Source organism: Cetorhinus maximus, chromosome 33 (genome assembly GCF_964194155.1).
Source record: "Cetorhinus maximus chromosome 33, sCetMax3.hap1.1, whole genome shotgun sequence".
In the NCBI taxonomy this organism is placed as follows: Eukaryota; Metazoa; Chordata; class Chondrichthyes; order Lamniformes; family Cetorhinidae; genus Cetorhinus; species Cetorhinus maximus.
Window position 1 is genome coordinate 13513015 of NC_135911.1, and position 24852 is coordinate 13537866.

The 24852-nt window shown below is 43.3% G+C and overlaps 1 protein-coding gene across 1 annotated transcript in view; it reads left to right on the forward strand.

Annotated features, from left to right (window-relative positions):
• LOC144671566 (uncharacterized) overlaps nucleotides 1-24852 on the forward strand; it is a 205932-nt gene that overhangs the window by 124125 nt on the left and 56955 nt on the right. Inside the window, exons 7-12 of the mRNA XM_078533519.1 lie at nucleotides 8674-8970; nucleotides 15759-16040; nucleotides 18822-19103; nucleotides 20402-20498; nucleotides 21376-21457; nucleotides 22009-22255. Coding sequence (XP_078389645.1) covers nucleotides 8674-8970; nucleotides 15759-16040; nucleotides 18822-19103; nucleotides 20402-20498; nucleotides 21376-21457; nucleotides 22009-22255 — 1287 coding nt within the window. The remainder of the gene's footprint in view (nucleotides 1-8673; nucleotides 8971-15758; nucleotides 16041-18821; nucleotides 19104-20401; nucleotides 20499-21375; nucleotides 21458-22008; nucleotides 22256-24852) is intronic.

The window sequence follows — 24852 nt, forward strand, 5'->3', positions numbered from 1 at the left end:
CTACAAATAGCTACTATAATAACTTTTTAACAAATCCCCCAATAAATCACCCCCACGTAAATCTCAACAAAGGCAACAATGAACCATTGACATAATATAGACACCAGGCAAAGCTTATTTGACATTATGAATTCCGAATGAGATTCCTTTGCAAGTTGATTGGAGGATACAGTCTGGTTAAGTCTGAAATGCCTCTGCCTCACACACACAAACTCCTTTCTTTATATAGCTAGCTTTCCCATTCAGTATAAAATTTCTATTGTATCACTCGGTCTTCTGAACTCCAGCTCTTCGACAAATAAAACCCGCTTTCATAGCACCAATTTCATTAGTAAGTTGAAGAAAAAACACAACTTTTGGATTCTTCTAACTAGGTGCAAGATTTTACCCCCAGTCTTGCATGGTTTATTCAACAATTGCAAATGAACACTTTACTGTTCTCGTCACAATCCACCCAATTAACATGTCAAAACTACTAAACATCAAAGCACACAGACCAGCTGGCTTTAATCCAATTAAGACACACACAGACACACACATATACATATACCATCACTAGAATTCTATTTTAAAAAATAATTTCCAAAAACATTTTACACACAAATATCTCTTCATGACATTGGATTTCCAAAAGGCATTCGAAAAGGTGCCAAATAAAAGGATACTGCACAGGGTGAAATTGGATGGTGTTGGGGGTGATATATTAATATGGATAGAGGACTGGTTAACTGACAGGAAACAGAGAGCCAAGATAATTGAGTGATTTTCAGCTTGGTAAGCAGTAACTTGTGGAGTGCCACAGGGATCAGTGCTGAGGCCTCAACTATTCACAATCTACATTAGCGTCTTGGATGAAGAGACTGACTGTACTGTAGACAGATTTTCTGACTGTATGGGGCAGATAGGTAGGAAATATATATGCTGGTGAGCAAAGCAAGTTGTGAGGAGGACACAAAGAGGCTGCAGAGGGAGATAAAGAGTTTCAGTGAGTGGACTAACAAATGACTGGATGGAATATGAGGAGGGAAAATGCCCGGTTGTCCAGCTGATCCTATTTGTTCTCTTCTTATATCCTTATACAGACACAGGGTTTACTGACAGTGCACAGCAAAGTGCTGTTCCATCACTTTGATCCAACTTCCTCATTTTCAGTCACAGTGACACATCAGCTCTTTCTAATTAAATGCACAGAGGGAGCACCACAGGAAGAGGTCATTCAACCCAAGCAGAGCGTGTGGGCAGTTCGTCCCCAGGCGAGCAGTCGGACAGGTCCTGGGTAAGTAACAGAACGATTGGAATTCACTTTCACGACCAACACTGACCTTTGTTGATGTTATGACTTTATAAAGACAAATTCCAATGATTGATGCCTTTGAAAGATTTCAACTGATTATTGAGATCAGGGTGTGAGGCTCAAGTCTGTTGTACAGCGCATCTTTCTGGCTCAAGGGGCGAAGGAAGTGCAGAGACATGAGCTTTGGGGTGTCCTGAGGCGGTAAAAGGTGCTATAGAAATGCAAACCCGACATAGCTTTTCTTTCTTAAAGTATTGCAACTCTCTGCACAGCACCTATCATCCCACAGAGAATCAAGTGAGTCTTTGAAAACATTGTCTAAAAGCAGGTCTGATCTCCTGAGAGCTGTCGGACAAGAAGTGAGGTCTCATTAACTCCTTGCTCTTTCAGAACTTGTGACTGAGAAGTGGATAAAATATCTGGGAGTGGACAATGATCGGGAAACCATACTTCCTCCTGTCACTTCTCCAAGGTAATATCATCGTCAGCTGGGACAGATCTATGGTTAACAGACTTTGTAAAAGATCATTCTTATTGAGCTGTGATTGGGAACCGATTCAGCAGTGAGTCAGCGTACAAACTCACACCAAGTCCCATTCACCCATCACGTCTGTGCTCACTGATGTACACTGACTCCCTGTCTGACAGCAGAATTGGAGGAAAGCAGAGGTCTCAGAGGGTTGTAGGGGCTGGAGGAGGTTACAGAGTTAGGCAGGATTGTAGCAGTTGGAGCAGAATCTTAAATCTCAGATGATGCCGGGCGTTGGTCAGTGAGTGATGGGGAGTAATGGGTTGAGTAGAAAATCAGGGATGAAAACTGGGAGATGAAGTCTATCCTGATGCTAGGACTCTGAAAGCAATAACCTGAAATTTGTGTATTTTGCTGATTTTAGACAGAATTTCCCATGAAGACAACACAGCAGTTCCTAGAATAGACAGGCTGTTCAGCGTCACACTTACTGTCCATTCTCACCATGCTAGGAACTTCGATAAGAGAGCAAGATAACTGAAAGAGAGAGGAAAGGCAAAGTTGTCCGTGTGTAAAGGTGTCAAATATTCTGAGTTATCATGATTGTCTCTGATCTGCTGCAGAGTTTAAATTTCACAGAATCTGAGCACTTTGCAGCTCAAAGAGAGACCCCTGACTGACTGACTGCCTGAAAGGGCGGTGGAAGCAGATTCAACAAGAACTTTCAGAAGGGGACCTGGATAAATACTTGAAGAGAACATTTTGCAGGGTTGTGGAGGAGAGAGCAGAGGTGAGAGTGGGAATAACTGGACAGATCTTTCAAAGCCTGAACTATTCACAATCTACATTAGTGACTTGGATGAAGGGACTGCCTGTACTGTAAACAGATTTTCTGACTGTATGCTGCAGGTAGGTAGGAAAGATGAAAGCTGGGTAGGAAAGCAAATTGTGAGGAGGACACAAAGAGGCTGCAGAGGGTGATAAATAGTTTCAATGAGTGGATAAAAAAATGAATGGTTGGCATATAAGGAGGGAAAATGTCAGGTTGTCCAGCTGATCCTATTTGTTCTGTTCTTATATCCTTATACAGACACAGGGTTTACTGACCGTGCACTGAAAAGTGTTGTTCTCTCGCATTGATACAACTTCCTCATTTTCACTGAAAGTGATACAACAGCTCTTTCTAATTAAATGCACCGAGGGAGCAGCACAGGAAGAGGTCATTCAACCCAAGCAGAGCGTGTGGGCAGTTACTCCATAGGCGAGAAGTCAGACAGTTCCTGGGTAAGTAACAGAACGATTGGAATTCACTTCCATGACCAACATCGTCCTTTGTTGATGTTGTGACTTTATAAAGACAGATCCCAATGATTGATGCCTTTGATAGATTTCTACTGATTATTGAGATCTGGGTGTGAGGCTCAAGTCTGTTGTACAGAACATCTTTCTAGCTCAAGGGATGAGGGAAGTGCAGAGGCATGAGCATTCGGACATCCTGAGGTGTTGAAAGGCGCTATGGAATTGCAAATCCTTCAATGATTTTCTTTCCTAAAGCCTTTTAACTCTGCAGAGCACCTATCATCCCACAGAGAATCAAATTAGTCTGTGAAGACATTGTCTAAAATCAGTTCTGATCTCTTGAGAGCTGTCAGACAAGAGGTGAGGTCTCATTAACTCCTTTCTTTTTCACAGCTTGAGAGTGAGAAGCTGATGAAATATCTGGGAGTGGACAATGATCGGTAAATCTTACTTCCTCCTGTCACTTCTCCAAGGTAATATCATCGTCAGCTCGGACAGATTTTTGGTTAATAGTCTTTGTAAAAGATCACTCTTATTGAGCTGTGGTTGGGAACCGATTCAGCAGTGAGCCAGTCTGCAAACTCACACCAAGTCTCATTCACCCATCACCCCTGTGTTCACTGATATACACTGACTCCCTGTCTGAATGCAGAATTGGAGGAGAGCAGAGACCTCAGAGGGTTGTCGGGGCTGGAGGATGTTACAGAGTTAGGCACGATTGTAGCAGCTAGAGCAGAATCTTAAAACTCAGGTGATGTCGGGCATTGGTCAGTGAGCGATGGGGAGTGATGGGTTGAGTTGAAAATTTGGGATGAAAACTGGGGGATGAAGTCTATCCAGGTGCTAGGACTCTGATAGTAATAACCTGAAATTTGTGTCTTTTGCTGGTTTTAGTCAGAATTTCCCATGAAGACAACACAGCAGCTCCTAGAGTAGACAGGCTGTTCAGCGTCACACTTCCTGTCCATTCTCACCTTGCGAGAAACTTCGATAAGGGAGCAAGCTAACTGAAAGAGAAAGAAAGGCATAGCTGTCCGTGTCTAAACTTGTCTAATATTCTGAGTTATCATGAGTGTCTCTGATCTACTCCAGAGTTTAAAATTCACAGAATCTTAGCACTTTACTGCTCAGAGAGAGACCATTGACTCACTGCCTGAAAGGGCGGTGGAAGCAGATTCAACAGCAACTTGGGGAAGGGGAACTGGATAAATACTTAAAGGCGAAATTTTGCAGGGCTGTGGAGGCGAGAGCAGAGGTGAGAGTGGGAATAATTGGACAGATATTTCAAAACCTCAACTATTTACAATCTATATTAGTGACTTGGATGAAGGGACTGACTGTACTGTAAACAGATTTTCTCACTGTATGCTGCAGGTAGGTAGGAAAGATGTAAGCTGGGTAGGAAAGCAAGTTGTGAGGCGGACACAAAGAGGCAGCAGAGGGTGAAAAATAGTTTCAGTGAGTGGACAAAAAAATGAATAGTTGGCATATAATGAGGGAAAATGTCAGGTTGTCCAGCTGGTCCACTTTGTTCTGTTCTTATATCCTTATACAGACACAGGGTTTACTCACAGTGCACAGCAAAGTGCTGTTCTCTCACTTTGTCCAGCTTCCTCATTTTCACTCACAGTGACACATCAGCTCTTTCTAAATAAATACACAGAGGGATCAGCACAGGAAGAGGTCATTCAACCCAAGTAGAGCGTGTGGGCATTTCCTCCCCAGGCGAGCAGTCGGACAGGTCCTGGGGAAGTAACGGAACGATTGGAATTCACTTCCACTGCCAACACCGTCCTATGCTGATGTTGTGACTTTATAAAGACAGATTCCAAGGATTGAACCCTTTGAAAGATTTCTACTGATTATTGAGATCTGGGTGTGAGGCTCAAGTCTGTTGTACAGAACATCTTTCTAGCTCAAGGGATGAGGGAAGTGCAGAGACATGAGCTTTGCGATGTACTGAGGTGGAGAAAGGCGCTATGGAAATGCAAGTCCTTCATTATTTTTCTTTCTTAGAGCCTTGTAACTCTCTGCAGAGCACCTATCATCCCACTGAGAATCAAATTAGTCAGTGAAGACATTGTCGAAAAGCAGTTCTGATCTCTCGAGAGCTGTCGGACAAGAGGTGAGGTCTCATTAACTCCTTTCTCTTTCAGAACTTGAGAGTGTGAAACTGATTAAATGTCTGGGAGTGGACGATGATCGGGAAATCTTACTTCCCCCTGTCACTTCTCCAAGGTAATATTATCGTCAGCTCGGACAGATTTAATGTTAATAGTCTTTGTAAATATAATTCTTATTGAGCTCTGATTGGGAACCGATTCAGCAGTGAGCCAATGTACAAACTCACACCAAGTCCCATTCACCCATCACCCCTGTGCTCACTGATATACACTTACTACTTGTCTGACAGCAGAATTGGAGGAGAGCAGAGGTCTTGGAGGGTTGTAGGGTCTGGAGGAGGTTACAGAGTTAGGCTGGGTTGTAGCAGCTACAGCAGAATTTTAAAATTCAGGTGATGTCGGGCGTTGGTCAGTGAGCGATGGGGAGTGATGGGTTGAGTAGAGAAGCAGGGTTAAAAACCGGGGGATGAAGTCCATCCCGATGCGAGGTCTTCAATAGCAATGGCCTGAAATTTGTGTCCTTTGCTGCCTTTATTCAAAATTGCCCATGAAGACAACACAGCACCTCCTAGAATAGACAGGTTGTTAGGCGTCACACTTCCTATCCGTTCTCACCATGCTCGAAACTTCGATAAGGGAGGAAGATGACTGAAATAGAGAAGAAAGGCAAAGCAGACCGTGTGTAAAGCTATCAAATATTGCGAGTTATCATGAGTGTCTCTGATCTGCTGCAGAATTTAAATTTCACAGAATCTGATCACTTTGCAGCTCAGAGAGAGACCATTGACTCACTGCCTGAAAGGGCGGTGGAAGCAGATTCAACAGGAACTTTCAGAAGGGGAACTGGATAAATACTTGAAGGGAAATTTGCAGGGCTGTGCGAAAGGTGCTGGAGGGGAATTGGGAAAGTGCCAGCACATGCACGATGGGTCAAATGAGCTCCTCCTGTGTTGTATCATTCGACAATCAGACAATTTAAGAACCTTATCAGCAAATCCCCAGATTCTTTGTGAAGTCATGGATGTTTCAGAAGGACAGGGAACAAGAGGTTTCTGGTATCAGCGTTTCGTGTGGGACCCGGTTCAGTTTGAACAAATAAACAATACCATCTTTGAAAGACATGAACCCAACACCGCGGCACCTCCGACACATGCAGAGCACTGGCTAGAGGCGCTTTGTTAGTGTGTTTCACAGTGTCTGCTGGAGTAGGGTCAGTGCTGAGCTTGGGGACAAGTCAGTCTACAATGCTGCATCGGAATCAACAATACAAGAATGTGGGGTTTGGATCAGAAATAATCCCATGGACAATGAGGTTCCAAAGAGATTCCTTAGACAATGAGGATCCAAAGAAATTCCTTAGTCAATTGATTGTCTAATTGGTGTCCATGATTTTCCAAGGGGTCCTCGGCAGAATCAAATTATCGAGCAAGAGTGTGTAAAATACCGGAGAGAACGGGAAAGGCGGGATAAATGGAAAACTGTTCACTTTGTTTACACTAACGGGAGTTAGTCTCAGTAATGGAGACCATGAAACTATCATCGATTCTCATACACACCCATCTGGTTCAGTAATGGCCTTTACGGAAGGAAATCTGCCGGCCATACCCGGTCTGGCCTACATGTGACTCCAGACTCATAGCAACGTGGATCACTCTTCACCAGCCCTCAGAAATGGCCGAGCAAGCCAATCCGTTCGAGGGACATTAGGGATCGGCAGCAAATGGTGGCCTTGCCAGCTACCCCCGCATCTCATGAACGAATACATTTTTTAAAAAAAACTTATGACTGGGAAGGTGCAAGTCCCGGTTGTTATGATCCTTGACCAGACCCTCTCAGCACTGACCCTACTCCAGCAGAGACTGTGAAACACACTAACAAATCGCCTCTAGCCTGAGCTCTGCATGTGTCGGAGGTGCCGCTGTGTTGGGTTCATGACTTTCAAAGATGGTTTTGTTAATTTGTTCAAACTGAACTGGGCCCCACACGAAACGCTGATACCAGAAACCTCTTGTTCTCTGAACTTCTGAAATATCCATGACTTCAGCAGGATTCTGAAGAGTTGCTGATGGAGGAACAGACCCCATTTTTCTTTGGTAATTATCAGTCAGGAACCAATAATATTTTGTTTAAAGTAGACAATGTTTGAGATTTAAGACACTTGCGAAGAGAATAAAGCTGCAAGATTCCATGGCTTTTGAACAAACAAAAATAAACTTTACTGCAGCAGGTCAGAAAGATAAAACAATTCACAATATCCACCTTATACTCTCACATTCTGTGAAGAGAATAACTAGAGGCCGAGTGATTGGTGATTCTTTAAACATTGGAGAGAGAATGAACACCTATCAGATTGAATCAGATTAGCCAATCAGCTGTGTTGAAGAGCAGACAGGAATGTTAGGCTAATTAGTGATTCATGACGCTGATAATGGGGGGAGTTCTGAGGGCTCCTAATCCATTGTCCTGTCTTGTAAATCAGCACTAAATGGATCTCAATTGGTATGTCTTGTAGACACTGTACTGGATGGAAGACTGGCTTCACTAATCAGGGTCCTGAGGACCATGAGCCAATGTAGAATGAACTTGTCCACTCCTGTGTCCAGGATTCTCTTCCATCCGTTGTGAAACCTTAAGGAGTTCCTTGTGTGTCCTGTAGATGGTCCACACTGCAGCTACTGTGTCCCAGTGATGGGGGTGGTGGATATCGAGTCTAGTGGATTGAAAAAACATCCAGAGTTAAATATTGATATTTCTGTCCCCAGTTGGACTATCACAAGAGTGGAAAGGCGACACTCAACGAGAGGTGACAGCGCAGGAAGGTTCGTGTGTACAGATTCCATGTCATTACAGTTATCCATCACATTTGGAAAACCTACCACGAGTCGGAGTCTGGTTTAATAACGAGAATCAGATTCCGGGATCTCCCATTGCCTTTCACTCCAAGGATCACAATCACGAGTTACCACGGTTCCGCCATCGGTCCCGGCTGTCTGGAGACCTGAATGATGGCGACTGTTCCCTGATTATAAACAACTTCAGACGGGAAGATGCAGGACCTTATTTTTTCGGAATAGAATTTGACGGCAGGAATAGGTACAACTACTATCCTGTAACCCAGCTTCACGTTTCTGGTAAGTGCTGTGTTATAATTACTCAACAATTCACGTTCAACAGTCAATTGTAAATAACACAAACTGTGACGTTTACATATTAACACAAAACACAGCTTATTATAACACACTGTCTGATTCTCAATAACCTGGTGATAGCCTCCTGTTCAGTCCTAAAGGAACCTCTAATACTCACTTTAATATCAATGATTAAATGTAATGACTGTCTCCATTAATGTTAACCTTTTCTGATCATTGTAACCTCTCAGTTCTGATATCATCCTTCTAAAAGTGCTTCCTATTGTGGGACTGTGATTTCTATTTGAACTGATGCTTCACATTATATTTCTCTACAAGGATCCATTCTCCGTGTGTTAGATTTCACAGATAAACCCACGATATTCCCTGCTGAAATTATTGCAGGAAAGCGTGTGGATGTAACCTGCACCTTCAACACAACGTGCAATGGAACAGCAGCACCTGTCTTAACCTGGGACACTCCCACTGACGTACCTGGATCAGTCTCAAACACTGTAACTCAGCATGGCGTCACTCTGACCTATACTTCTGTTCTGACCCTGATCCCATCACTCAAACAGCACGGACAAACTCTCAGCTGCAGAGTGAGATATCCATCTGTTACATCGGAGCGGACCCTCGTACTAACTGTGCAATGTAAGTACAGACATCCTTCATTCACATTAGCTTGAAAGATCTACATCGTACACAACAAGATCCCACAACTGTATTGTGCTTAATAACAAGTCAGTAGTCTTTAACTGATACAAATTCAACTCTGACAGTGCAGCACGCCTTGAATACTGATTCTCCGACAGTGCAGCACTCTCTCAGTCCTGAACCTCCAAACGTGAAGCACTCCCTCTGTACAGAATCTCTGACAGTGCAGCACTCCCTCAATACTGATTCTCCGACACTGCAGCTCTACCTCAATACTGATTCTCCGACAGTGCAGCACTCCCTCAGTCCTGAACCTCCGAAAGTGCAGCACTCCCTCAGTACTGACCCTCCAACAGTGCAGCACTCCCTCAGTCCAGAACCTTCGAAACAGCAGTACTCCCTCAGCACTGTCCTCCTGACAGTGCAGCACTCCCTCGGTACTGACCCTCCGACAGTGCAGCACTCCCTCAGTATGTCCCTCTGACATTGCAGCACTCCCTCAGTACTGACCCTCCAGAAGTTCATCATTCCCTCAGTACAGGACTGAAGTGTCTGCCTGGATAACGTGCTTTGTGGTGATGGAACCTACATTGATATCACACCTTTCACCTTCTCAGTTTCTCTCAAAGTGCTTCACAGTCAACGTAAGTTAGCTGATCTTTATTTGTTTTTAGACGCACCACAGAATCTCTCAATTACTTTTCTTGATATGATTAACGCTTCATCGATCAATATAATTGAGAGGAATTCTACAGTGATAATCTGCTCTGTCGAGAGCTTCCCAGCTGCCAACCTGACGTGGCGACATCTTAATGTCCCAATGAACAGAACAGGTTCCAACAATGAGCTGTGGTTGGTGATTCCTCACATTACATCCAGGGACACTGGAGACTTTCAGTGTGTGGCGGAGAATGAACATGGAGCAGTGGAGGGGTTCATAACCATCACTGTGGAATGTGAGTGTACACAGAATTCAACATCTCTCAGACGCACACACACAAAAACATACACACACAAGTACGCGCACTCACACATACCCGTGCCCACAAACAAGTATTCATGTACAACCCCACATGTGCACACATGTGCACACTGGCATGCTCACACACAGAAGCATACATACACAGATTCACACTGGTACTTGCTCGCTCACACACAGACATGTGTGATAAAAGTGATAATAGTTCTTCTGTCATGTCTTCCTTCTTCCTTAACCGAGGTTTTCCACCCGCGGTGGTTAACAGGGCCCTCAACCGTGTCCGGCAAATCTCACGCACATCCACCCTCACACATTCCTCTCCCTCCCAGAAACATGAAAGGGTCCCCCTTGTCCTCACTTTTCACCCACCAGCCTCCGCATTCAAAAGATCATCCTCTGCCGTTTCCGCCAACTCCAGCATGATGCCACAACCATACACATCTAGCCTTCACCCCGCCTGTCGGCATTCCATAGGGACCATTCCCTCCAGGACACCCTGGTCCACTCCTCCATCACCCCCGGCACCTCAACTTCCTCCTACGGCATCTTCCCATGTAATTGTAGAAGGTGCAACACCTGCCCATTTACTTCCCCTCTCCTTGCTGTCCAAGGGCCCAATCACTCCTTTCAAGTGAAGCAGCATCTCACTTGTACTTTCCTCAATTTAGTCTACTGCATTAGCTGATCCCAATGCAGTTTCCTCTACATTGGAAAGACCAAACGCAGACTGGGTGACTGCTTTGCAGAATACCTTCGGTCTGTCCGCAAGTATGACCCAGACCTTCCCGTCCCTTGCTATTTTAACACTCCACCCTGCTCTCTTGCCCACATGTACGTCCTTGGCCTGCTGCAATGTTCCAGTGATAGTTCAACGCAAACTGGAGGAACAGCACCTCATCTTCCGACTAGGCACTTTCAGCATTCCGGACTGAATATTGAGTTCAACAGCTTCAGATCATGAACTCTCTCCTCCAGCCCCACCTCCTTTCCGATTCAATTTTTTCTAATAAGTTATAGATTTTATTAATATATTTTTCTTTTCCCACCTATTTCTATTATTATTTTTAAATTTAATTACATCCATTGTTTTAACTTTTAGCCTTTTTGAATGCCTTCCCCCTACCCCACCCCCACTAGAGCTATCTGTCACGTGCTGATCCTGCTTCCAACCCTTCGTATCACAATTAGCACATCTCTTAGCTCATATCAGCAATGTCAACACCTCTTTGTTCTTTTGTCTATGACATCTTTTGGAAATCTCCACCTAACACTGGCCCTCTGTCCAGTTCTACCTGTCCCACTCGCCCTTAAACCAGCATATGTTTCACTTCTTTTCTATTTTTCCTTAGTTCTGTTGAAGAGTCATACGGACTTGAAACGTTAACTGTGTTCCTCTCAGCAGATGCTGCCAGACCTGCTGAGTTTTTCCAGCTTTTTTTGTTTTTGTAACAGACATGTGTGAGTTGTCTGTTCTCCCTGTGATGCACTGGCGTGTTGCTCCACATTCGGTTCTGAAACAATGACGACGTCAGCTGAACAAGAACCTGTATTGGACGAGCAGCCCCCTGCACAGAGAATTGAAGGTTTATCACTCAATACCCCATTATTCTAAAGCAATTCCTCGACTGTCAAATCCCCGTGAACATCCTGATGATGTGAAAGACATTTTCTTTTCTTCTAGCCCGACAGTGTCTCCTCTGGTGCAAGGCTGTAATTACAACGTGACAGTTTACATATCCACATGCAGCAAGAGCTGAACAACACTCATCTTGGCCTGAGAAATGACAAATAATGTTAATGCCACACAAGCACCAGGCAGTGATCATCTCCAACAAGAGAGAATCTAGCCATCTCCCCTTGATATTCAATGACTTTATCTTCGCTGAATTCCCCATGACCAATATCTTGGGGGATGTTGACCAAACAAATAACTGGACTGGCCATAAATACTGTGGGGACAGGAGCAGGTCAGAGGCTGAAAATTCTGTGGGGGTGAATAACTCACCACCACCTTCTCAAGGGAAATTAGGGATGGGTAAAAAATGCTAGCCTAACCAGCGACACCCACATCCCATGAATGTACCAATAGAAAAACACATTTAGTGACCATTATAAATGTTGAGATAGGAACTTATAATGGGGAAGGTTCTTTGAAATGCACATAGACACCAAATAGTGAGAGACGAAGCATTGAGTCTTGCTCACAATGTAATCTTGATCTGTTTTCAGATGCACCACGGAATCTCTCAATTACTTCTCTTGATATGATTAACGCTTCATCGATCAATATAATTGAGGGGAATTCTGCAGTGATAATCTGCGCTGTCGAGAGCTTCCCAGCTTCTAAACTGACGTGGCGACATCTTAATGACCCAATGAACAGAACAAGTTCCAACAATGAGCTGTGGTTGGTGATTCCTCATGTTACATCCAGGGAAACTGGAGACTATCAGTGTGTGGCAGAGAATGAACATGGAGCAGTGGAGGGGTTCATAACCATCACTGTGGACCGTGAGTTAACACCAGCTGCAACAACACTCTCACATACACACGCACAGACATACACACACACACACACACACACACGTGCATACAAGCAGGTATTCATGTGCAATCCCACATGTGCACAGGTGTGCACACCTGTACGCTCACACACAGAAACATACATACAGAATCACACGTGTGCATGCTCACAAACACACAGACATGTGTGAGTTGTCTGTTCTCCCTGTGCTGCACTGGATTGTTGCTCCAGATTCTGTTCTGAAACAATGACGTCATCAGCTGAACAAGACCCTGTATTGGACGAGCAGCCCCCTGCACAGAGAATTGTAGGTTTATCACTTAATACCCCATTATTCTAAAGCAATTCCTCGACTGTCAAATCCCCGTGAACATCCAGAGGATGTGAAAGACATTTTTTTTCTGCTAGCCCGACAGTGTATCCTCTGGTGGAAGGCTGTAATTACAGCGTGACTGTTTACATATCCACATGCAGCAAGAGCTGAGCAACATTCAGCTTGGCCTGAGAAATGACAAGTAACGTTCTCACCACACAAGTACCTTGCATTCATCATCTCCAACAAGAGAGTATCTAACCATCCCACCTTGATATTCAATGACTATACCATCGCTGAATCCACCAGGATCAACACCCTGGGGGATGTAAACAAAACAACTAACTTGACCAGCCATAAATACTGTGGTGACAGATGCATGTTAGAGGCAGGGAAGTCTGTGGGGGTGAATAACTCACCACTGCCTTCTATAAGTCCATAAGAGCATAAGGCATAGGAGGAGAAATTAGGCCATTCGCCCATCGAGTCTGCTCCACCATTCAATCTTGGTTGATAAGTTTCTCAACCCCATTCTCAAGCTATCTCCCCATAACCTTTGATCCCCTTACCAATCAAGAACCTATCTATCTCAGTCGTAAATACACTTCAAAAAGGGAATTAAGTAAGGGTAATAAATGCTGGCCCACACAGCGACACCCACTTCCCATGAATGTACAAATAGAAAAAAACATTCAGTGACCATTATAAATGTTGACATCAGAACTTATAATGGGGAAGATGCTTTGAAATTCATAAGGACACCAAATAGAGAGAGACGAAGAATTGAGACTTGCTCACAATTAAATCTTTGTATTTAGATGCACCACAGAATCTCTCATTTAATTCTCTTGATATGATTAACGCTTCATCGATCAATATAATTGAGGGGAATTCTGCAGTGATAATCTGCTCTGTCGAGAGCATCCCAGTTTCTAACCTGACGTGGAGACATCTTAATGTCCCAATGAACAGAACAAGTTCCAACAATGAGCTGTGGTTGGTGATTCCTCACGTTACATCCAGGGACACTGGAGACTATCAGTGTGTGGCAGAGAATGAACATGGAGCAGTGGAGGGGTTCATAACCATCACTGTGGACCGTGAGTTAACACCAGCTGCAACAACACTCTCACATACACACGCACAGACATACACACACACACACACACACACACACACGTGCATACAAGCAGGTATTCATGTGCAATCCCACATGTGCACAGGTGTGCACACCTGTACGCTCACACACAGAAACATACATACAGAATCACACGTGTGCATGCTCACAAACACACAGACATGTGTGAGTTGTCTGTTCTCCCTGTGCTGCACTGGATTGTTGCTCCAGATTCTGTTCTGAAACAATGACGTCATCAGCTGAACAAGACCCTGTATTGGACGAGCAGCCCCCTGCACAGAGAATTGTAGGTTTATCACTTAATACCCCATTATTCTAAAGCAATTCCTCGACTGTCAAATCCCCGTGAACATCCAGAGGATGTGAAAGACATTTTTTTTCTGCTAGCCCGACAGTGTATCCTCTGGTGGAAGGCTGTAATTACAGCGTGACTGTTTACATATCCACATGCAGCAAGAGCTGAGCAACATTCAGCTTGGCCTGAGAAATGACAAGTAACGTTCTCACCACACAAGTACCTTGCATTCATCATCTCCAACAAGAGAGTATCTAACCATCCCACCTTGATATTCAATGACTATACCATCGCTGAATCCACCAGGATCAACACCCTGGGGGATGTAAACAAAACAACTAACTTGACCAGCCATAAATACTGTGGTGACAGATGCATGTTAGAGGCAGGGAAGTCTGTGGGGGTGAATAACTCACCACTGCCTTCTATAAGTCCATAAGAGCATAAGGCATAGGAGGAGAAATTAGGCCATTCGCCCATCGAGTCTGCTCCACCATTCAATCTTGGTTGATAAGTTTCTCAACCCCATTCTCAAGCTATCTCCCCATAACCTTTGATCCCCTTACCAATCAAGAACCTATCTATCTCAGTCGTAAATACACTTCAAAAAGGGAATTAAGTAAGGGTAATAAATGCTGGCCCACACAGCGACACCCACTTCCCATGAATGTACAAATAGAAAAAAACATTCAGTGACCATTATAAATGTTGACATCAGAACTTATAATGGGGAAGATGCTTTGAAATTCATAAGGACACCAAATAGAGAGAGACGAAGAATTGAGACTTGCTCACAATTAAATCTTTGTATTTAGATGCACCACAGAATCTCTCATTTAATTCTCTTGATATGATTAACGCTTCATCGATCAATATAATTGAGGGGAATTCTGCAGTGATAATCTGCTCTGTCGAGAGCATCCCAGTTTCTAACCTGACGTGGAGACATCTTAATGTCCCAATGAACAGAACAAGTTCCAACAATGAGCTGTGGTTGGTGATTCCTCACGTTACATCCAGGGACACTGGAGACTATCAGTGTGTGGCAGAGAATGAACATGGAGCAGTGGAGGGGTTCATAACCATCACTGTGGAACGTAAGTATACACAGGCTCCAACAATCACTCTGAAACACACACACAAATACGCATGCACACAGGCGAAATGTGTAAACACGTACCCGCACACTTACGGACACAATCACACACGTGTAAATACATACACGGAAGCACACACTTACTTAACTCACAACCACTCAATGCGCACACACACAAACTGATGCACAGACGTTCACACACAGACACACAGACTGGCATACACACACGCACACTCAGACACGCTGGCCAAGGCACACAAACGCATGCACAAAGCTCAGAGAAACAAAGGCACACACAAAGAAACACACACACACGGGTGTGTTCCTCTCCTGAAGGAAAGTACCTGAAAATGCATTCCAACATCAGATACAGAGAGATGGTGCATGGAGTCTTGCTGTGCACTTTGCTTGCTCACATTAAAATCTTTGTCTCTTTTTAGATGCACCACAGAATCTCTCAATTACTTCGCTTGATATGATTAACGCTTCATCGATCAATATAATTGAGGGGAATTCTGCAGTGATAATCTGCTCTGTCGAGAGCTTCCCAGCTTCTAACCTGATGTGGCGACATCTTAATGTCGCAATGAACAGAACAAGTTCCAACAATGAGCTGTGGTTGGTGATTCCTCACCCTACAACCAGGGACACTGGAGACTATCAGTGTGTGGCAGAGAATGAACATGGAGCAGTGGAGGGGTTCATAACCATCACTGTGGAACGTGAGTGTACACAGAAATCAACAACACTCACACTGACACATACTCACACACACACACATGCAAACCAACACGTGCACACAAACATGCCTTCATATTTAATCCCATGAGTGTACAGGTGTGCACGCCTGCATGCTCACAGAAAGAAGCATACATACAGAATCCCACGTGTGCTTGCTCGCACACACAGACATGTGTGAGTTGTCTGTTCTCCCTGTGCTGCACTGGAGTGTTTCTCCAGATTCTGTTCTGAAACAATGACGACATCAGCTGAACAAGACCCTCTATTGGACGAGCAGCCCCCTGCACAGAGAATTGTAGGTTTATCACGCAATACCCCATTATTCTAAAGCAATTCCTCGACTGTCAAATCCCCGTGAACATCCTGATGATGTGAAAGACATTTTCTTTTCTTCTAGCCTGACAGTGTCTCCTGTGGTGGAAGGCTGTATTACAGCGTGACAGTTTACATATCCACATGCAGCAAGAGCTGAACAACACTCAGCTTGGGCTGAAAAATGACAAGTGACGTTCACACCACACAAGCACCAGGCAGTGATCATCTCCAACAACATAAAATCTAACCATCTCCGCTCATTTTCAATGACTTAACCTCGGTGAATCCCCCACGACTAATATCCTGGGGTTTGCTGACCAAACAACTAACTGGACCGGCAATAAATACGGTGGCTTCATGAGCAGGTCAGAGGCAGGGAAGTCAGTGGGAGTGAATAACTCACCACCACCTTCTTATGGGCAATTAGGGTTGGGTAAAAAGTGCTGGCCTAATCTGCGACACTCACTTCCCATGGATGTATAAATAGAAAAGCACATTCAGTGACCATTATAAATGTTGACATAGGAACTTATAATGGGGAAGGTGCTTTGAAATGCACATAGACACCAAAAAGAGAGAGATGAAGCATTGAGTCTTGCTCACAATGTAATCTTTATCTGTTTTCAGATGCACCACGGAATCTTTCAACTATATCTCTTAATATGATTCACGCTTCATCAATCAATATAACTGAGGGTAATTCTGCAGTGATAATCTGCTCTGTCGAGAGCTTCCCAGCTTCTAACCTGACGTGGAAACATCTTAATGTCCCAATGAACAGAACAAGTTCCAACAATGAGCTGTGGTTGGTGATTCCTCAACTGAAACCCAGGGACACTGGAGACTATCAGTGTGTGGCAGAAAATGAACATGGAGCAGTGGAGGTGTTCATAACCATCACGGTGGAACGTGAGTTAATGCAAACTGCAACAACACTCACACCCTGGCACACACACACACACACACACAGATGCACACAAACACACAGACACACACACAAGCGCTCATGTGTAGATACATACACGCACATTTACACACAAAGTCATACACGTGTAAATACATATACAGAAACACACACACTCAACTCACATACATATTCACACATGCACACACACTCATGAACAGACGCTCGCACACAGACTGACGCATACAGACACAGACACACACAGGTACGCCGGAAACACACAAAAACACACTCACTTGGGAACAAACATAGACACAGACACACACAGACACAAACACTCACACACACAAACACACAAACACATGAGTTCCCTGTCCTCCTCTCAGGGCTGCACTGGAGTCACGAATCAGTTTCGATTCTGTGTTGAAGGAAGATAAACTCCAGATCAACAAGACCCTGAATTGGATGAGCAACCTCCTGAACAGAGAATTGTAGATTTCCCCCTCAATGCTCCACCGATCAAATACAATTCATTGCCTGTAAAGCCCATGGGGACACGCTGAGGATGTGAAAGGAAGTTTCTTTCATTCTAGATGGACAGCACCTCAACTGGTGGGAGAATGCAACTGCAGTGTGACAGTTTACATAGGCGATGCCCGTTATATATTTGACAGAGGAAATTATCCTGAGGAAGGGTACCTGGAAATGCATACAGACAATAGATACAGAGAGATGATGCACGGAGTCTTGCTGTGCACTGTCTTGCTCAGGTTAAAATCTTTATTTCTTTTTAGATGCATCACGGAATCTCAAAATTAATTCTCTTGATATGATTAACGCTTCATCGATCAATATAATTGAGGGGAATTCTGCAGTGATAATCTGCTCTGTAGAGAGCTTCCCAGCTTCAAACCTGACGTGGCGACATCTTAATGTCCCAATGAACAGAACAAGTTCCAACAATGAGCTGTGGTTGGTGATTCCTCACGTTACATCCAGGGACACTGAAGACTATCAGTGTGTGGCAGAGAATGACCATGGAGCAGTGGAGGGGTTCATAACCATCACTGTGGAACGTAAGTATACACAAGCTTCAACATCACTCTGAAACACACACATAAATACATATGCACACATGGGCAATGTTTAGACACATACCCGCATACTTACGCCGACAATCATACATGTGCAAATACATACACGGTAACACAGAAACACTTAACCTACACGCACTCACATGCACACACACACAAACTGATGCACATACAGTCACACACAGACACACATACAGGCGTCAACACGTGCACATGCACATACACGCAAACACACATGCACAATCAGACACACGTGTAAAGACACAGAAACACACTCACAATGCACAGAGATACAAAGGCACACAATAAGAAACACGCACACACATGTGAGTTCCTCTCCTGAGGGAAGGTACCTGGAAATGCATTCCAACATCAGATACAGAGAGATGGTGCATGGCGTCTTGCTGTGCACTTTGCTTGCTTACGTTAAAATATTTGTCTCTTTTTAGATGCACCACAGAATCTCTCATTTACTTCGCTTGATATGATTAACGCTTCATCGATCAATATAATTGAGGGGAATTCTGCAGTGATAATCTGCTCTGTTGAGAGCTTCCCAGCTTCTAACCTGACGTGGCGACATCTTAATGTCCCAATGAACAGAACAAGTTCCAACAATGAGCTGTGGTTGGTGATTCCTCACGTTACATCCAGGGACACTGGAGACTATCAGTGTGTGGCAAAGAATGAACATGGAGCAGTGGAGGGGTTCATAACCATCACTGTGGAAGGTGAGTGTGGAGCTACATTTGTTTGTTCGTAGTCACCATGGTCTCTGTGAAGCCATTGGGATCGTGTTGTTTTTAATCCAGTTTTCTTCAATCCTCGCTCAGTCCACGTTATCCACACATCCAATTTTTCCACTCCCTTTCTGTTTTTGCTCTCAGTTTCTCCTTCAATGGTTGCTTTTATCAAGGCTGTCAGGTCTTCGTTTCCAATCTCCATATTTGACGACTTTTCTCTCTCTAACTGCCCTGAACAACCCTTTTAATTGCTGAACTTCTCCTTCTTTAATTGATAAATATTATACATAAATATTACATGGATTACATTGATATATATTATATATAAATGTTACATAGATTACATTGATATATATTATATATAAATGTTACATAGATTACAATGATATATATTACATATAAATGTTACATAGATTACATTGATATATATTATATATACATGTTACATATATTACATTGATAAATATTATATATAAATATTACATGAATTTCATCAATAAATATTATATATAAATGTTACATAGATTACATGATAAATATTATATATAAAGGTTACATGGATTACATTGATAAATATTATATATAAATGTTACATAGATTACATTGATAAATATTATATATAAACGTAATAGTGATTACATGGATAAATATTATATATAAATGTTACATAGATTACATTGCTAAATATTATATATAAATAATACATGAATTACATCGATAAATATTATATATAAATGTTACATATATTACATTGATAAATATTATATATAAATGTTACATGGATTACATTGAAATGCAACACTTGTATTCATAAATTGCTAAGAAATTACCAGAACGTTCGACAGCCAATGAAGCATTATCGAAGTGTGCTCACTGTTGTAATGTAGGAACACAGCTACTGATTGGTGCACAGCAAGATCCCACAAACCACAGTGTGATAATGACCTGATAGTCGATTATTTCAGTGAGGTTGGTAGTTACATGTGTAGAGATTACATACCCTTTAGGGAGGGAAGCATGTCTCGATGTGTATGTGACTCCAGTCTCAAACACCACAATGGTTAACTCTTACCTGCCCTCTGAACTGCTCTCTCGGTTTGGGTCAAACCAGTGGTTCAGGAGGAAGACCCCCCACCACTTTCTCAAGGGGAAACTAGGGATGGACAATAAATGTCAGCATTGCCCGAGAATGAATATTTAAACATTGAGTGAGTGTATCGCTTCTCGAGATACATCAGAGCATCATTCTAAAACTGTAGTGCAGTAATTAATGGCTGTTTTTACAGATAGAGACTCCAGTAAATGGACAGTAGGATTGCTCATGGCTGGGATCATGTTGATTGTTTTCATGGCTGGAATCTTCATCTTCATCTGTGTGAGAAAGTAAGTGTGAAGATTTAACATGATTTTAATATAAACATTTGCTTCAATGTTCTTTCCTTAAGTCGGTGATTCTTTCCCTTGGGATCAGCACCAGGCGCCTCTCCGTAAGTGGTCCCTGTGTCCACTATGATCCGGAGAGAACCTTTCATTGTCCTGAATCCAGGTAAACGATCAGGAGACCCAGAGATTCCTCACTCTGCACGATTACTCCTGGATAAATATTGGCTTCAATGTTCTTTCCTGAAGACGGTGATTGTTTCCCTTATGTTGAGTGCCAGATGCCTCTCAGTAACTGGACTCTTTGTCCCACCTGCTCCAGAGTGTGTTTTTCATTGCCCCTTATCCAGATGAATAATAATCAATTGCTGTGATCTGCAAGGCACTTACTGAAAGGGCGGTCAAAGCAGATTCAATAGAAACTTTCACAAAGGGAATTGGATAAATACTTGAAGGGGTAACATTTGAAGGGCTATAGGGGGAAGAGCAGGGGTGGAGAGGGGTCAAAGATATGGTGCGTTATTATAATGAGATTATTACTTTGGCTTATTTACTGCACAAGACACAAAGCACCAATCGCTCGTAGAGGATTGGGTGAAAATGTTGTTGGTTTGTTTATCTAGACTCGGCATGAGAACAGTAATACATACGGATAAAGCTTGGAGGCATCAGAGCTGTGTGTGTGTGCTCTGCTCAAAGCTAAAGTGAAACTAAGATTGGATCACATGGCACACTTCCATTATAGTGATGTCACGCTGATATCCCTTATTACAACAAGAGACAGTCCAGTCGTTGGTGTAAAGTTACAGTGGGCTCTGTGTCTGTGCTGCACTGACTCTCTGCTATATGATAACCACAGTGTGATATTGTGTTATTGCAGGAGAAAGACAGCGATGGAGGAGAGAGTTTCAGGGACCAGTGACATTGCATTGACCCCCAGTCCACTCTCTGTGAAGCACCAGGTACAGGAGCTGTTTACACTCACGGCAAAGCTTCAATCTCAGTGCGTAGACAACACGTGTCCCAGATTCTCAGCCAGGTTACCCACAGATATCTACCTGTGGAGTTAGCAATGGCTCAGTAGGTAGCACTGTCTCTTGCTCTCTCCCCCCTCTCTCCCTCCATCACTCACATGTATCCTCTCAGGTGGTCATATAAGATCCCACGGCCACATTTCCAACATTATAGCAGTGACACCCTTCAATAAAATTCCTTCATTGGCGTGAGGTGCTATGTATGCCTGTGCTAGTGAATAATGGAGCACAAATCTCACGATTCATATGGTAACGTACAACTTTCAGACTCAGGCCAGCGATAGAGAGAGAGATTAAATGATAAAGAGAGAGAGAAAGAGAGAGTGAGAGAGAGAAAAAGAGAGACAGAGAGAGAGAGAGCGAGAAAAAGTGTTAAACCCACTGAGCCACGACTGACACTAACTAGGCTGCACAATAATTTAACCCTATCAGTGCCAGTAAATGATGTGAGGATGTCTTCTGTTTCCATTTCTCTGTAGGATAAACAGAACGTGCTGATTACTGAGCCCCGGAACACAAACAGAGACACATCTAGCAAGGGGGAAACCCCAGTTCCCCGGCATCTCTCTGAAGGTCCAGTGGGAGGCGATGCTGGACATGGGAACCCCGACAATCCCGACGCCCTTCTCTACGCCAACATCAACGTTTCAAAGCTGACCAGCGGCGGCAGGACTGTGCACAGGAGCAAGGACACGGAATACGCACAGATCAGATTCCAGAAAAACTGAGTGTGAAACAGGGAGCGGGGCTGTGATGTATGTGCAGCCAACATGGCCAAATAGTAATGAACAGAAATATGATGTTGCTGACCTTTTTTATTGGTTCTGAGTGAGCTTTCTGAATGTTATACTTTTTTTCATGCTGTCAAAGATTGCGTGAAGCTTATGAATTATGTGTAATTTTACACCTGTTAATACTAGGTGAGGTGAGAGTGACTTCCCTTAACATTAAGGCAACATTTGACCAAATGTGGCATCAAGGAGCCCGAGCAAACCTGGAGTAAATGGGAATCAGGGCTGGTACAAAAGTATAATAAATTTCATGATATTTTTCTGGTTTGTTGTAAAGTAGGTTTCAGGGTGTGAGTATAGATGGGTCTGTCTGTGTGGTTTAATTACATCTGGGGGCATGTAGACTGCAAGTTTGAGATTATCAAAAGAAGCTCGGTATAGAAATGTGCTTGAAATGCTAATGAGAAAACATGGAGGCTGCCTTTGCATGTAAGGTGTGAAGGGGTTGTTTAGATTTCAAAGGGATGTTGGTCTGTTCATGACAAGCCCAATAAGCAAAGCTAAGCAGTTTTTTTTTTAATTTTACCCAAACTTCATTGACAATATTGGCAACATGAAAGTTTATATTATGGGAAAGGTACAGTTCAAAAGACATATGGAACAATGGAATTTGCACATCAAAGAGAGAGAAACATTTATAAAGAAGAATGAAAGGCTATGTTGGGGGCCATGTAAGATCTAACGCGAGTGTGTGAAACAGGCTTGAAGAAGCCACCAGGCATTTGTGCATAAGTCTGTTATGTTCAGTAAATAAAGTTGGAGAAATCCGTTCAGAATTCCACGCTCAAGTGTGTACTGTGTTAACTCGCTGGTTTTGTTTTTAAATCTAAAATCTTATTTTGGACTGTAGCCTTAAACGGGGTCTGTAACTGGGAATCAGGTTAATTAGGAATTTTAAAATTTATTTTAGTTGTAACTAAATGTGGTATTATGTATGTGCTTGAAATCTTTTATTTTGTTAATAAATATCTTAATCGAATTTTTAAAATATCTAAAGATTGTGGTCAACTCATTACTCCTGAATTCAGTGCATGCATCTTGTGATAAATACAATTTGCAAAACTATTGTGATAGCGTGACCAATTTTCCCACGTGGATTTGGTGCTCCAAGCACACATCATCTGCCATGTCATGAAATGGGGAAAACTCTCTGGTGGTTGGATTCATACCAAGTACAAAGGAAGGTGGTTGTTGGAGGTCAGTCATCTCAGTTCCAGGACATCACTGCAAGAGTTGCTCAGTGTAGTGTCCTAGGCCCAACCATCTTCAGCTGCTTCATAAATGACATTCATTCTATCATATGGTCAGAATTATGGTTGTTCGCTGATGATTGCACAACGTTCAACAACATTTGTGACTCATCAGGTACTGAAGCACTCCATGTACAAATGCAGCAAGTCCTGGACTATATCCAGGATTGGCCTGACAAGTGGCAAAAAACACTCATGCCACACAAGTGCCAGGCAATGACCATCTCCAAGCAGAGTGAATCTACACTTCTGCCCTTGATATCCAATGGCATCACCACTGCTGAATCCCCCACTGTCAACACTCTGGGGGTTACCATTGAACAGAAAGTGAACTGGACGAGCCATATAAATATTGTGGCTACAAGGGCAGGCCAGAGGCTGGGAATCCTGCGGTGAGTAACTCACCTCCTGACTCCCCAAAGCCTGTCCACAAACCTCAAGGCACAGGTCAGGAGTTAGATGGAATACTCTCTACTTGTCTGGATGAGTGCAGCTCCAACAACATTCAAGAAGCTCGACACCGTCCTGAACAAAGCAGCCCCGCCTGATTGGAACCACATCCACAAACTTTCACTCCCTCCACAACTGACGCACAGTGGCAGCAGTGTGTGTACCATCTACAAGGTGCAAGGCAGGGATTCACCAAGCCTCCTTAGACTGCACCTTCCAAACACATGACCACTACCATCTAGAAGGACAAGGGCAGCAGACACATGGGAACACCACCACCTAGAAGTTCCCCTCCAAGCCACTCACCATCCTGACTTGTAAATATATCGCTGTTCCTTCAGTGTCACTGGGTCAGAATCCTGCAACTGCTCCCCAAGCAGTTCTGTGGGTGTAGATACACCACATGGACTGCAGCAGCTCAAGAAGGCAGCTCACCACCATATTCTCAAGGACAATTAGGGATGTGCAATAAATTCTGGCCTAGCCAGTGATGTCCACATCCCATGAATGAATTAAAAAAGGAAGCAATTAAAATGCTCTGACATTTCTGTACATTTTATTTAAATTAAATATTGTACACTAGTGAATAATTCCATTCTCCAAGGCACCATTTCCTGTTTTCACATGCCCTTCTGAATATTTAAATTCCTGTGTCATTGGTAATGGAACATTCCCATGTAAACATGTCACACTGTAATTACAGCCTCCTGCCATAAGTGGTGCTCTAGTATCAGAGTTTTGCTTCTCAGAGACTGGAGGAGCTGTAAACATTGTGTTTATAATATGAGTAACACTCAGGGGTAACCAGAGGGATTCTTATGGCCATGTTTAC